The sequence below is a fragment of the Ips typographus genome, linkage group LG2 (genome assembly GCF_016097725.1).
Source record: "Ips typographus isolate SLU linkage group LG2, UJ_Ityp_2.0, whole genome shotgun sequence".
NCBI lineage: Eukaryota > Metazoa > Arthropoda > Insecta > Coleoptera > Curculionidae > Ips > Ips typographus.
The window spans coordinates 119,474-135,357 of NC_138423.1; the positions used below are offsets into that span (position 1 = coordinate 119,474).

Genomic DNA, 15,884 nt, shown 5'->3' on the forward strand with positions numbered 1-15,884 from the left:
GTTACAGTAAAATATAAGCCTTACATTACTCCTTTCAATTTGACAAATTGTTAGTTTAAAAAATAAAGGTTTTTCTAAAATAGATACCTAGATTTTTTTTTGGAATCAAGGCCGAAAAAGAAAGCTTAGGTATATGAGCAAGAAAAAAATTTTAACTTCAGAAATTAAAGAAAAGGGAAGGCCTTATTATATTAGCAAAAAGACACCAGCTAGACAAGACCGATCATCCATCATGGCATTAATAAAATGACATTTAGAAAACGTACAATTTACAATTTATTTTTTGTAGCGTTAATATTAGACCTAAACCAGTAATAAGAGTAATAAACTAATTATTGTATAAAATTACCTATTTGAAACTTATAAAATTACTGTTTTCTGTTTTGTAGAAATTGTCTCATTGTCTCGTTTACAATATGACCGTTCCGAATACTTTAAAAAGCTCAGTGGATAGTTGACAAGCGCCATCTATCCGTGTGTCCGAAAGAACATATAATAGGTAAAAGAATGGTTAAAAGACCAACTTTTGGTACAACAAGGTACAACATCTTTGTCTATAGTTGTGAACTAACTAACCGAGACGGTATTTTGACGTCATTAACGTATGTTCTTTAACCGATCGTTAAAATTCGGGGAAATTCAGCGTTGGCGCTGCCCGCAACGCCATTTTAAAATTTATAAATTTTGATTGTTTGGCGTTTGTTGACAGTTTCTTCAAACTTTCCCCATTGCAACTTAAATTTATCGATTGTATTTGTGTTTTTCATATTTTGACCAGTGGCTGATTTTGCGGCTGATAGATGTTTCAAGTGACATACAGATAGTTGCTGCTTACCTTACTTTGCAGGTTTACCATCAAGAAAATAACACACACAGTCTACCGGAATCATTACCAACACCAGCCTCCACAATTCAAAGAAAGTAATTAATTATACGAGTAATTAACAACACTGATTTAATTTTTCGTTTTCCCAGCTTAACCTCACTCTTGCGAGTCTTGTCAAATCGGTAAACTGACTAAAGTACTGTCAATGTCAATTGTCAATCAATAGGTTTCTGTTTTCTGTCCTTTGCTAACTTTAAAACACACACACACACTGATATACTAACCTAGAAAAACCTTTAAAATTCAGCCATCTGATTTAGTACATACTACAAACATTACATACAAATTGGCTTTGCATCATCCTTCTATGCTCAAGGCTTTTGGTTTCAGGTTTCACTGATCGATTTTAATTTTATTTCCAGCCTCAGTCGTTTTGTGGGTGCGGCTTAGCTAGTAAGTAGACCAATTGTCACATTGTCAGCTGAAAATAAGCCTTTTATTCAATCATCCTAAATAGACAATTACTACAAGCCCAAAATAATCTACAATGGACAAGAATAAATTGGAAATATCCGGAAAAAATAGCCCGGAGGCATTGTCTATGTCTGCCACTTACAAACCCATACCAGAGAGAGATATGGAAGGTAAGTTTTTCTTTTAATGTTCGGCTCTCATGTCCTCTGAGAACTAGGCCCTGTCAACACATGTGCACATTTTTTAATGAGATATTCCTATAGTCAAAGTTAAATTTTCTGGGGCTTTGGTTCACATTTTTTGTTCTGACAAGTTTAAGCTCGAGTTTAAGTAACTAGAGTCTCTCAGGACATGGGACTATATAAATTACTTTTAAACTGTGATTTTTCAAAATTTGGCCACAGTCAACAAAAATTTGACAGTGATATAAGGATACCCTTTAGCCAAGACTAGACAAAAACAAAATTGATGTTTTAATTATTTAATTATGCACAAACACAAATTGTGCTACTTGCTGCTTGTAGAAAGTATTAATAAAAACTCATCCCTTTTTATAATCATAAACTTACTAATGTTTATTAGTAGTGTTTATAATGCTACCACTACAATCAACCATTTTTTGAGTTTCTTACAGCTTACAGGGTGGTTTTTTGATCTTGAAACAACAAAATATCTACAAATAAAAAACACACATTTTAACAGTAGGTACTTATACCTTTATTGTACAGAAGGGCTCATTTCATGAACATATTTTTAGGTATACAGTGTGAGCCAGAAAAATGTGACTTTAAAATAATATTTTTACTATGTAGATTTCAACAGATGTTTTTCAATGAATACAATTTCCATTTGTGATATCTAATAAAAATTAGTCATTTATTGAAAGATTTTCTAGTTATGGGAGTTTGGTAAAATGTTAATGAAGCTAGTATAAACAGAGTGATTTATAAAATTGTTATATTTTTTAATTAAAACTTATTTGACTTTTTAACTACTTGAGTACCTATGACCTCTGATAAGTTTCAATGCAACAAGTTTGGTCATTTTTAATTATTGTAATTTTGGGAAATTCCATATTTTATATAAAAACAGTCTATAAGCTTAAATACTTTTTAATAAGAAAGTTTAGGTATTATTTTTCATTCTGATAGACCCAAATAAGTCATCATATAATATTAAAAAAGGTTAATTAATTATATTAATTAATTAAAATGATCCTCAAACATTTGTTCTTGAAACTGTTATGGCTTATTTAGGATTGAAATTAGCAGAATTACAGTACTTGATTGGAGTCTAATTATACATGTTTCATTTATTTATGAATAAGAAAATTACTCTGAAGTTTAGAAAAGAGATAAATCCTATTTTCAAGGGTATCTACACCACTGGTGCATTATGGTGTACAAAATGTAGGAATTAGTGGGCATTACTTGGGAATTGTCAGCATACTAAGAATTAGTAGGAAATTGTAGGCATTGTTGGGGAATTAGTAGACATTATTACCAACCCTAGGAAACACTAACAAATCAACTTTTATACCTCAATGAACAGCTTATTTCAATAGCTATCTATTGACATATAAAAGCTTATAAACAGTGTTGCAAATAAAGTGGGTTATTTACAGTTTAATGACAGGGTGTACCAGAAACACTTTTTTGGCTGTTTAAGGGCTAATTTGACCTGAGAAAATTAGGAAAAACACGATCACGTGACCTATAGGCCTACCAGGACGTAACGGTTGGACATTTTTTGAAATATTTGTTTTTTTTTTAAACATTGCCACTATCTTAATAGGTTTTGCCTAGCTTGGCCACTTAGTGCACGCGAAAATTGACCCGAATGATTTTGTTTTGTACAATTTTGCCTATGGCCTTGGATTTGACAATCACTGTGTTAGGTTTATGCTAAATATCAGGGACGCACCTGCCCAACATGTTCTTTGAAAAAAATATAAAATTAGGGGTTCTATTTTAAAAACTAGACTTTCTGTCCCGTTTTCAAAACTGACTTTTGAGGCCAATTTTGACAAGCCTATATGTCATTATTATTCCCAACTAATTTTTAAAACGTGCACCTTAAAAATATGGAATAAATTTGTAAGAAATTGAAAAGCTGGACCCTGTATTTTAATTTTTTCAAGATATGTTGTTATTAAATTTGTGACTCATATTAATGTAGCAAGTTATGTTTTAGTACCACTTAGAACAGAATAGCACTTTTTGTTAGATAGTGGCGAGGCGAGGATAGAAATTATTGCATGCATATTTCAGGTATATTGTTTTTTTTACTTACAAATTAAAATATTATATTATAAACCTAGGAACTAGTGCCTTTTTCAATACTGCGGCGAAAGGTTAGGGAGGGCTACAATTTTCCCTTTATTTTTTTTCAGTTTTTTATAGTCGTTTGATTATTGTCTTCGGCTGCAGATTGCATGTCACCAATTATTTGAGCTTCACCATAATTTGTTTAAACCCTTATATTATAACAGCAGGCAGTATAATATCATGGAAAGACACAAAAATTCTCCACAAAAAGAAAAGCCCTTTTTTTATAAAGTGTAGGCTAGGACGGCCAGGAATTTTATGGTTAATTATCAAGCCATAAAAAGGCATGCAGGGTAAAATAGGAGAACGTCACCACCCTGTACAGCTCCCAAAACCCTCTACATTTTTGTCTACATTGTTGTCTATGATCGCTACTTTTGGTACACACTGTACTTGCTGCCTAATGTTGTAAAGTCATAAAAAGTAAACAATCCGAATCATTTTCAAAACAGTTTATACTTCCATTACTGCTTCGTTATCGAATTCTTTCTTTACAATCAAAACAAAAGTACATAAAAGCGCAAGTAAAAGCGAGTTGCGTCAGCCGCGTTGTATCGATGAAACCAGTTCTGAAAGCATCGCCGGTCGTTCCCTTTTTACAGATCAGGCACTTTCACGGCCAAAATCCTTAGTGAAAGAGTCCGGTGGTACCGAAACGGACGGCGCTGACGAAAAAATGCTCCCCAGCGATGATAAAGTGCCCGAAGTGGTGGTTTTCGGCAATGAGACCAAAAGTCCTCAAAATGGAGATGCCAAATTAGATATTGGTGAGTTTAAGGGTCATGGTTATTAAAACATGTTAACTCGTGGTGGTTTAGTTGAAGCAAAGCCAGAGTTCAAAGGGTTAACTAAAGAGGAGTTGATGAAATACGCAAACGATCCGTTTTGGGTGCGTTTACGTTGGTTCTTATTCGTTTCCTTTTGGTTATTGTGGGCTTCGATGCTTATTGGCGCAATTTTGATTATTTATGCTGCACCCAAGTGTGATCCACCACCACCACGAACCTGGTAAATTAAATTTAAATTCAAATCCAACTGCAGCTAAACTAATAGTGACGTATAACAGGTACCAACAAGGGCCATTGTCCGAAATTTCTGATCAATCACAGTTGAACACGTTGGATGAAAATGTTCAAGGCGTCATAGTACCTTGGAGTATTGATGTATATGAACCTTTAGAGAATAATCCTGACGGTTTGGCTCTTATTAAGGCTGCCACTACTCGAGGATCCAAAGTTATTGTAGAAGTGGACCCAACTGGATCTAATGTCTGGTTTGCCAAGTCTGAAAAGAGAGAACCCAACTTTGATAAGTTCTATATATGGAGGCCTGTTACTATTAAAGGATCTGAAACTAATCCATTACCTCCAAACAATTGGGTAAGTTTCAAAGCTTTTTTTTATATTAAGTAAAGTGTGTTTATGATCTTTTTGAATAGACACTAACCAAGGAATTTTGACATTTTGCTCTTTGTATATTTTTTGTCAATGATGCCATGTTGCACCGCCCTCTATACTGGAAAGCCTAAAATGTCACTTTTAATGGCGAAGCAATTTTCGTTTTATACACAAATGTATGCAGATGCAGTAAAAATAGCTATTTATGTAACCAGTTACGAAAAGATCGATTTTGTGTAACGAATGAATGTTTGTAGGGCGAGCGCAGCGAGGTCCTACAATTTGAATGAGTTACACAATAAGACATTTTCGAAACGTGTTGCATACATAATTTTTTCTAATTTTGACCAAAAAGCGGTAAAACCATCTTTTAAAGTGATTTAACACAAATATTCACTTTCATAGCACCTTGTATAAACAGTGACAACGACATGTTATGATGGATGTCGCCCATATGTTTCTACAGAAATGCATAAAAACAGGGAGTGATGAAATGAACTTTTCATAACTAGTTACATAAAGTAAAACGTTTTGTCACTCTAATCAGTTTGAAAAGTGTCACTTTATATGCCAAAATTAGAAAAATATGTTTTTTTTAATTGTTTCGTGTAGTTGATTGCAAGTTGTGAGTGAAATACCAAAAAGGGTTAATTCCTCATCCAGATATGTATAGATAGAGCTTTTTGGTACACAATCAAGTCCAGCCTAAACAAATTGGTTAGAACATTTGTCCTGGGAAAGTACAACAAACAGCAAACTAGTTTAAACACTGTTCAATGTAAGAAAATCTGTAAATCCTTGAAACTAGGTAAGCAAAACTGGTAAATGGTTCTTATGTTATTACCAAGAACATTATTATTTTTGTTGCTCACACAATGAAGGATGCTTTAAAATGTAACTCACATACCTGTGCATGTAACAAGTACCTAATAAGTGTACTTACCGTTGAGTATAGTGTTGGAGTAAAATCATTCCACTTCAAGTGTTCAACCACTGTTGAGTTAGATCCAGTTTTTTGTAAAGTAAAAAAACTGTCACGGTTGGGCTTCTTCCTAAATTGCTGTTACAATGTGGCTTGAAAAACTTATGAACGGCAGCAAACAAAAATAAAGAATGGTGAGGTTTTGTTTTTTGTTTATCAATCCCAATCCTCTGACCGGTTTCGCCGTATTACGGCTCATCAGAGAGACTATAGGGCTTGATAACCAAAGAACAAAACCTTCATTCCAGTATAGTCAACTGGATGCCAGAAATGATAGTTGTTCTGCAATATCTGGTGACATATTATAACGCATATTTATGTCACCAGATGTTGCCCAACAACTATCAATTAAAATAACTTACGCAAATAACCTCAAGTTTTGATTTTAAACCGTAAAAATTAATCTAATCCTCAAAAACTCAATTTCCACAATACAACAAAAGCAAACTGTCACCACTATTTCCGCCATATTGGAATTTTTGACAAGCACCTTCTAGGCTTTCTAGTATAGTAGGCGGTGCATGTTGTCAACATCTCTCCGTTTGTTTACGTTTATTTTGGTCAGGAATTTAAAGCGTTTCATAAATATGAAGAGACAGATTGACCTTATTTATAATGTTAGGTTATAGGAACGGGATGCCCGATTTTAGTTCAAATGGCGCTAAGATCTTAACTTGAAACGCTAATAACTTATAATAAATATTAAACCTGATATTTTTTAAAATGCGGAAATTTAATATGGCGTCCGGAAGAACTAAAGTTGTCAACTTCTTCTTCTAATTGTGCCTTGTGCTTTCGCGCACGTTGGCGATCCTTAATCGTATACTTTGCCGTTTCGAGGGTGCCATCTTCTGCTTGGCGGCAATCTTTACTCCACACCAGTCCCTGATGTTTCGAAGCCCGAGTGTTGCTTTCTACCCGGGCCCCTCTTATCTTACCTTCTATCTTGCCTTAGAAAGGTCTACACCACTTTAAATGGTAGTTTCTAACTATATATCTTTATGATTGTAAGCTCTAGCATTAAGAAAATAGGGACACTTTTCAAATATACCCGTTTTTGGTTTTTACCCTAAATCAACGGAACTGCAGCATTAACCCGAATTGTATTTATGCAGCGACCAGTCTGCAACTTTTCACACACATCATCTTTTACTACAGTTAAACTACGTTGTTACTACTACTATTTTAGAATTTGACGTTGAATTTTTAAACACTTGTAGGTCGGTCCAAACAACGAATCATCCTGGAAATTATCACCAACCAGAAACGAATACTACTACACTCCGTTCGATTTACCGCACTTGAACTTTAGAAACGATTCAGTAGTGGAAGAGTTTAGCAAAGTGATAACCGATTTTTGACCGTTAACGTGACAGGCATACGTTTACGTCACGCCGCTTTCTTGTTGGTCGACCCGCTATTTGAAAACGAGGAAGCAGACAGTATCGCTCAGCCCGGCTTGTCGTTGACTCAATACGGATTTTTCAAACATTCCAAAACTGAAAATTTGCCCGAATTGGGCAGGTTGCTGAAAGAGTGGCGTAAAGTTTTGCGGAATAAAACTGAGGATGCTCCTTTAATGGTCGCGGAGGAACTGGGAAGAGTTAATTCGTACAAAGTGAATGACAGTTTGGTAGTCGATATGCCTTTGCAGAGTCACGTTTTCTCGAAAACGACTTTGTCCGTTGACGAAACTGCTAATCACTTGAATTATACTTTTAATATTGATGACATTGAATGGCCATTGTGGAAGGTAATGTTGGTGCATTTGAAGCGTGTCAACAATTTACGAAGTTTTTGTAAATATTTTAGGCTAAAACTGGCGCCTTGCCTAGAGATGCCTTGGAAATTTTAACTTATTTGTTACCTGGGGCTCCGTTAGTGAACGCCTCAGAACCTGTCAATCCTGTTTTACTGAAAATCAGGGATAGTCCGTCGATAATGAGAGGAATGTGTGGAGTTTACAGCTTGCAAAATAACACCATATTAGCCGTAATAAGGTAAGTTTTTATTAAATTTGTTATATTAACATATCGTTTTTTATAATAATATATGAGTGAATGAAACGAAATTTTTATAACTTGCTACACAGGCAAAGGTAAGTAACTTTTGTGTTGGTAATTTTTTTTAACATAAAGTTTTACGTAAATATTTTCTCACATTAAAAACTATGACATGTGGAAAAAATTAAGTACTCTTCTATGCAAAAAGTGTATAAAAATGCGTTTTTTCTTTTCCGATACCTTAACGAGTACCTACGCAACAGAAAAACAGAAAGAGTCCCAAAATGCATATTTTTGAAAAACGGCCTGTATTTGCGTAACCAAGTTATTTACTATGTTTATTTCGCATGCCCAATCCGGATTTACTTACATACGATTAGCTTAAAATCATGTTTGAAATAAACTCCTGGGATTAACGTCTAATCCGGATTATAGCTCTTAAGTCAATCCTCCAAATTAGGAGGATTGGATTATGATTTCTTAATCCAAACTGTGATATAAACATCCAAAATTTGGATTAATTTTAGTTGGGTCTAACTTCGGCTATTAAAATGACATGACATTGAAAGTTTTGACGTAAATCATGTCAATGTCATTTGTTTAAATTTTGTTAATAGTTTATGCTTGCACTAAAGATAAATAAAAAATTAAGAAAATGAAATGAATGAATTTTAAAATTTCACCTCAAAAAGGGCATTTTTTTTATTTAAAAAAACGTTTGATAATTGTTGGTTATGTTGATTGATTCAAATAGGATTTAGATGCAATCCTAATCCTCTAAAATCATAGGAAATACACTGTCACCTGTCATGGATTAAGGTTAAATCCAATCCATTCTTAATCTGGGTTAGAGAAGCGAAATAAACAAGTAATTGACGTTCTGTTTGTCAGCGACCAACGCCCATTGGACCGAAAACTGTCAAAACCGCATGGCTCAAACATCAATATATAGTTGGATTTTTACCTTTTGAGAATGACGCCATCTTTCTACATCTTTGTTTCTCGCATATCAAACATATGAAATAAACAATTTTAGCAGAAAAGGCACGTTATTAATTTTGTCATCCTGTCAAATTAAAACGTTGATAATTACTGTCCCTTTGATATAAACAATATCCAAAGTAATAAAAATGCTGCGCTACAATGAGCAAGCCCAAATGCTAATTCTAAATGTGCTGCTTTTTTGGATTACGAAAAGAAACAGTTTCCAGATGATGTCCCAATTGATTATTCCAATGTGTATGATAGAGCCTCACAGGCTTTAAAAGTGAGTACGGCTACCCTATGCCGAATGAAAAAGGCTGGAATTCCATCTGACGACTCCTATTTCATCAACATTTCTAAGAAAATGTCGGTCAGTAAAACCAACATAACCGCTTTTATGAAAAACAAAGAAGTTGGTATGTCAAATTACTATTTTCACTGTATTGTGCAAAGCACAATAACACATCACAAAATCATTAACATTAATAATATGTTACGTTATTAGGAGTAGAAAAGATCTTTAAATGAGTGCAAGCACACGTATTCACTAAATGAATGATGATTAAACTGAAACTCTCATGATCATGTGATTTTCAAGGCACTTGATCATCAGTCACTTACGAACGCATTAATTTTTCAAAGCATTTGTAGGTACAAAATTTGTGATCTAATTCCAGACATGCGTGTTTTTTCATCTGCTTGACGTCATTCTCAAAGAGTAAAATTTTGACTATAACTATGGTATCCTGCAATGCCAGTGAAAACTAGACAACCTGTACAAATATCCAAGTTTGATGACATGACAATAATGACAGGTTTACAAACTTTGGGACGCTTTTCTTTTATATGTACTTCTTTTATTTTGTATGTAAATTGATAATTTGTTTCTTAGGGTAACTCCGGGTAGTCCCGGTATTTTAGTTGCGGTCAATCCTACCAATTTAACCTCAATCGCAGATGTTCCAGCTGAAATACCGCTTCTTTCTAACCTTCAAGAGGTAACAATTCGTTATTTTCAGCTCGAACTACAACGAGACTAACTTCAAAGACGTTGGGTAAGTGCAAACTATTTAACAACTTCAATCTCAAAAGTTAATAAAATGGTAGAAGCTTTTATTATAATAAAGTTATTTTTTTAGTGGTAAAAGGCTGGCAACCGCTGTTCCAGTGTCACCTCGATCAGCCATCGTTTTGGAATATGTACCGAAAAGGATGAGTAACAGCTTGGTAGTTGCTGAAACGTGTAATTCAGTTCCGCTATATGAAGGAACTTTTCGTAAAAAAATTGTAAACGGCTCTCTGTTACCTAACCTAACTACCTGATAATAAGTTGCGTTTACGTTCCTATAAAGGAAAATTAATAAAAGTATTGCAAGTAGCTTGATGTCATTTTACTTCATAGGTAGGTACACTTTATTTTGATTTTTTTAAAATATTTTTCTTACGGTCAGGTATGTCTCGAGCATTGTCTGTTTTTGTTGAACGACGATTTTATTGTCATATGCAGCATAATTCAAGCGATAACCAAATCAATATTCATTGAAGTTTTAGATTTTTTTTAATTCGTCGTGTGGTGGTAAAAACTCACCTTGATAATTATTTATTGTAACATTATGAAACATCAAAATACCATAAACTAATAATCTTGTAACTTCAATAACAAATATTTCAATTTCCTCGCTTCATAGCTGACCGTCTCTTTACCATCGGGTGTTTCGTTTTCTTCGGATATTGTGGAGTACGCCACTGTTCTCACCGATTTTCCATGCACTAAAATTCGAGTTTTATAAAAAAACTTAAACCTTTCACTGACACTTACATTCGCAACTCTCCAAAATTGTATGCATTCCTGTATAACCGAGTCCTTCAACACTATCATGTGTTTGGCGAGGTTCTCTATTAAGCTTAAAAAGCACCTTTTAGTGTAAAACCAGGTGTCTGTACCCAATTTTTATTGTACGGTTCCAAAGATTTCATAACACGGGAAATACCAAACTCGTAATTTCCTTTCGAGCAGTACAAAGTCCTGTTTATGTCAACGTTTTAAATTCAACTTGTAATATAGCAATAACATCAACACGTACCCTATTACAAGGTTTATGATGCAATGGTGGAAATACTTTTTGTCAGGTTCTCAAAAGCCATTTGGTCTTCTTCTTTTCAATCTTCCTCATCAGTTCTTCAGCCTCCTCGTTTTGTGACGTCATGATGTACGAGACACATAGATTAGCCAAGACTATAGCGTTTACGTTTAGTATCTAAAATAATTTAATAAGAGTGATAAGAGTTAATAATACTTGAGGTCAAAGAAAGTTACCTCAGAATAGTTCTTCTTCACTAAAGGTTCATAAAAACCGGCGGCTTCCTTGAACTTATTTTCTTGCATAAATAAGACGTGGGCAACGTTTAGTCTCCAAGTGTCGTGTTCGTTGCAGAACTCGGCACTTTTTCTGAAAATCTTCTCCACTTGAGCATAGTTTTCCAAGTCCCAGTATATTTTTGCTTGTGCCATTAGTACTGGAATGTATCTGTAAAAAGTGAACATTTTAAGCACACTTTTTTTGCAGGGTTATTTTTATACAAATAGCCGAAATGTTCTATCTATTCGAGACACAAGGTGTCAAAGTTATGCGAAAAAATGACTAAAACATTGACTGTTTAATAATGCGTCTGACAACACTGCCACCAAGTTTTCGCCTGTTAGACTTTTAATCAGGTTTTCTCTTCGTTTTTCTGTCAATTACCAAATTAAAAAAAATTAATAAATTACATTTTTTACATTATATTAACACGAAAACGTCAAAACTAAATGTCAACATATTGTACATTTTTGGAATCAGAAAAAAAGATATATCAATATTCAGAACAATACAGTGTTTCATTATTGTCATGGTTTTTTATTTTATTTATTAACATATGATCTGGTAATTCAGACATTTTATAACAGTCATTTGTAATAACAGTTTTTTTCTTACCTACAAATACAAAGTCGCCTCGAACTGTCTAAATGTACGGACCAACCCTGAATATTTATTATTACCTTTCCAAACATTCCTCATATTCCATGATGGCTTTCTTCACTATGTCTATATCACCTCGATTACGATGTTCTGCACCTGTTGGCCAATTTCGTAGCTGTTCAGTGTGTCTGCTGGCCAATTCGTCGAATTTCTGGTACGCTTCGCTCGGTGACGTTTGCTGGGTGATAACAGCGTCCAGAAAGTCGTACAAATACTGTAAATCGTTACTGGTAAAGCTGGCATCTGATACACAAGTATAATACTTGCAGGTGTTAGGTATTTATAAGTCAAATGGGCGTTTTCAGCCAAAATATCCGCGGCCAAGTCATAACATTCGTGCTGACAGTAAAGCAGCAGTAAGTTGGCGAAAGTCTCCGGTGGAAATGGGTTTTGTTGCAGTAAAAACTGTAACTTTTCAAATCCCTCAGTGGATTTTGATCGAAATTTACTAGCGCCTGATTGTGCAATGTTACAGCGTCCAATTCGTATTCTGCTCGTGGAGGCATGTCGGTAAGGGCTTCTCTAGCAGCGTCAACTATATGTTTAAGATGTAAAACTTGTATCGTTCAAAAACCATTAAACTTACTATTTTTCAACTGATACTCTATGGCTGCTTTTAAGTTAAACGCTTCAGTTAGAGATGTTTCGTGTAAAGTTAGGGTATTTCCTACTGAACGTACCTCGATGCCTTCTGTTTGCATTCCTATGCTCAGTTCCGGATGGTCGCGTATCCCTTCTCGATTATGTCAGCTGTAAAATTGGTGCACTGATAGTATGATAAATGATTGATGACAAGTGCTAACAACTGGGTGTCCTTACTATATGTTGTATTGGTTAAAAGAGTTTGTTCTAGTCAATAGACCAGTTCAAGTTGTTTTAGTCTTTACATTGTAGTACGGTGGCTCTGGGGGGCCATATGGAATTTAGTTTCAGGTGTTTCACCGATTTTAAATTAAACTCAGACACACTGAAAAAATGTTTGCAGCTTCTTACTTTTTAGGTCTGCAGTCATTCATAGTTCAACAGAGCATACCCAAATAACAAAATTAGTTGATTGATATACCTATGTAAAAGACGTATACATCATTAAGCAAATGTTAATAATAACTTTGGCAACAATGCACTGGTTACAAAGAATGAAAATTTTCCTCCCGACTCTAGCCTTCCACCTACGTTACATAATTGAAGAGTCTCTAATTATGTACGCGGGGGTCGTGCCAGGCTCATTTTTCACTTTTTATTAAGTATTTTATTGATTTCTTAGAATAAGTTACTTTTACTGTTTGTCCTTACCGCAGAATTTTAACGAGGGTCCGTAGTCTTTAAGCCTGTAATAGCATAGAGCTATATTGTAAGCCAAATAGGGTTTAAAGCCTTGATTTTGCAAAGCTGTGCTGAATTTTGCTAAGGCTTCTTCGTAATTTCCATCCTGCAGTTACAAAATTCAAGTTACTTCACCATCATTAATTATTCCTAATTATTACTCTAGTACCTTGTAAAGTAAACAACCTAAATTAACTTCCTTGTCTGGATCATCACTAGGACAGGAATCCACCAATTTTTTGGCCGACAAAACATCCTCCTGGCTGTATTAATGGCCGCTTGTAGCTTAGTGATTTGACCGACATATTGAGGTTTATCCACCAGTTTACTGGACACCTAGAAAAACCACCCTAACTGTTGTTTCCGGGTGGTAATAATGATAAGGTTGTGCTTACTTGAAATGCTTGGTCGTACAAGCAAGCTTGGTACAAAGATTGGGTGTAGTACAACTTGTAATCGTCGTTGTCCGGGTACATTTCGGTAAGTTGTTCGTAGTAGCTGGACGCGTTGTTGAAGTCTTGAATGTAAAAATAGCAGTAAGCCAACAGGGATAATCCAGCCCTGCTGGAGCTAGATTCCTGGATTCCGTGTAGAATTTTGATAGCTTCGTTGAACCGATTTTCTTTTATCTGGTAATGTTTTAAGTAAGTTTACGCTGCTGCTGATACATTTTTTAGCACAAACCAAAGTGTATACAGTTTTCGTAAAATCACCGTCATTTATAACGTGAGCAGAATACATATTTTCGGAGTATTTTCAATAATAAGCAGCCAAACAGGTTAGTTTGTACTGTCATTCGCAAGTAAATTGGGGTTGTTATGGATATGATTGTTTGTATTTTCAAGTTACCACCAGGTCATCGAGCTAGATATAATATGATACAGGGCGTTTTGTTAATGACATTTTCAATTTTAGGAAAGCGATCCTTGAACCTATTGTAATACAGGGTAATTCAAATTCGACCCAAACCATCTCAGCTATAAAAACCTCCCGAAACTAATGATGGCTGTGGCACGCCACACTTTGAGGCAATATTGTTAATAATGTTAATATACAATAAGTATAACAGATGCTACTGCGGAAAAAGTTGAATATCGATACAGACATATACATCAATTAGGCTGAGAAATTGACGTAGAATTCAAATATTGGATAAAAAGATGGTCAATGTATTTAAAAATAGGTATTTATGTAACCAGTTATGAAAAGATCGATTTTGTGTAACGAATGAATGTTTGTAGGGCGAGCGCAGCGAGGTCCTACAATTTGAATGAGTTACACAATAAGACATTTTTCGAAAACGTGTTGCATACATAATTTTTTCTAATTTTGACCAAAAAGTGGTAAAACCATTTTTTAAAGTGATTTAACACAAATATTCACTTTCATAGCACCTGTATAAACAGTGACAACGACATGTTATGATGGATGTCGCCCATATGTTTCTACGGAAATGCATAAAAACAGGGAGTGATGAAATGAACTTTTCATAACTAGTACATAAAGTGATACTTTATGTAACTAGTTACATAAAGTAAAACGTTTTGTCACTCTAATCAGTTTTGAAAAGTGTCACTTTATATGCCAAAATTAGAAAAAACATATGTTTGGTTTGTTACTCAAATCTGGTAATTGGCTCTAAAGTAGACCTAAATATCTACTAGTTTTGTATTTAACGTTTTTTGCAAAGTCAAATTTAAGGAAGTTAAGGTGGTGGTCAAAATTCAACCAATCACCCTGTACAATAGGTACTTTATCTATAGAGGATCTGCACAGAAATGAGTAACTTTTTAACTCCAACTTGGCGCTACGTAATGATAGATTTTACAGCTATTAGTGCGATAATGATTGTGTTACTGTACTCTTACGGTGCTTTATCACACTAGTGCGGTAAACTCAATTATTATTGCACTAGTGCGGTAAAATCGCTCATTACGTAACACGTACGTAACTCAAAATGAGCTATGTAATGAGTCATTACCATGCTAGGCGTAGATAAAAACTAATTTTACCTTTACCTAGTTGACTTTGAATTAATGAGAAGTTAAATAAATCATTGTCTTCCTTAAGCTTAGTTGAAACTGTGACTTTTTTCACTCTCGATCTATCACATTCAAAATCAATTACCCCCATTTGCACCGTCGTACTTTAAGCCGTGCTTAAATTAAGTTTGCTTCAGACTGTGACAATACAGATGGAAAAAGAAGACAATGGAAAAAGTCCCAGTCTGGATTCTGGACTACACTTAACTTAAGCTAGGATTAAAGTACGATGGTGCAAATGGGGGTTACTCAATTTAAACTAGACTTAGGTTAAGATATGAGTGTTTGGGTAATTAATTAAAAAGACCACCCTGTTTGTTGCCTGTAGATTTTAATGGTAAATTTCTTTCTTGTCTATTCTATGCGTTTTTATTTCCTACATCGATTTATTTTTCTCTTTCTTGCGTATCGGCAAGAAGCGAGAGAGCTACAGTGCAGCAGCACTACTTTTTACTGTCACTCATGTCACTTTAGTGACTTTTTGTAGATATTTGACAGTCTTGCCG

The 15,884-nt window shown here is 34.6% G+C and overlaps 2 protein-coding genes across 2 annotated transcripts; one reads left to right on the forward strand and one right to left on the reverse strand.

The window, feature by feature from the left end:
* The first annotated feature begins 1,061 nt into the window (after nucleotides 1-1,061).
* Nucleotides 1,062-10,372, forward strand: CD98hc (CD98 heavy chain). Its single transcript, XM_081972173.1, is given in 11 exon segments — nucleotides 1,062-1,279; nucleotides 1,344-1,470; nucleotides 4,230-4,394; nucleotides 4,446-4,635; nucleotides 4,694-5,006; nucleotides 7,227-7,353; nucleotides 7,356-7,759; nucleotides 7,819-8,006; nucleotides 9,886-10,003; nucleotides 10,005-10,048; nucleotides 10,133-10,372. Coding segments are annotated over 10 exon segments (1,830 nt in total). The 5' UTR covers nucleotides 1,062-1,279; nucleotides 1,344-1,373; the 3' UTR covers nucleotides 10,317-10,372.
* A 160-nt stretch (nucleotides 10,373-10,532) lies between these two features.
* On the reverse strand, nucleotides 10,533-15,768 carry Ttc30 (tetratricopeptide repeat domain 30). The gene is given in 18 exon segments (XM_081972171.1): nucleotides 10,533-10,763; nucleotides 10,813-10,827; nucleotides 10,830-10,944; nucleotides 10,947-11,019; nucleotides 11,078-11,128; nucleotides 11,130-11,251; nucleotides 11,311-11,521; nucleotides 12,034-12,229; nucleotides 12,283-12,450; nucleotides 12,453-12,548; nucleotides 12,600-12,749; nucleotides 12,752-12,763; nucleotides 13,307-13,442; nucleotides 13,506-13,606; nucleotides 13,609-13,672; nucleotides 13,732-13,965; nucleotides 14,021-14,200; nucleotides 15,355-15,768. Coding segments are annotated over 17 exon segments (1,935 nt in total). The 5' UTR covers nucleotides 14,078-14,200; nucleotides 15,355-15,768; the 3' UTR covers nucleotides 10,533-10,629.
* Nucleotides 15,769-15,884: the final 116 nt, after the last annotated feature.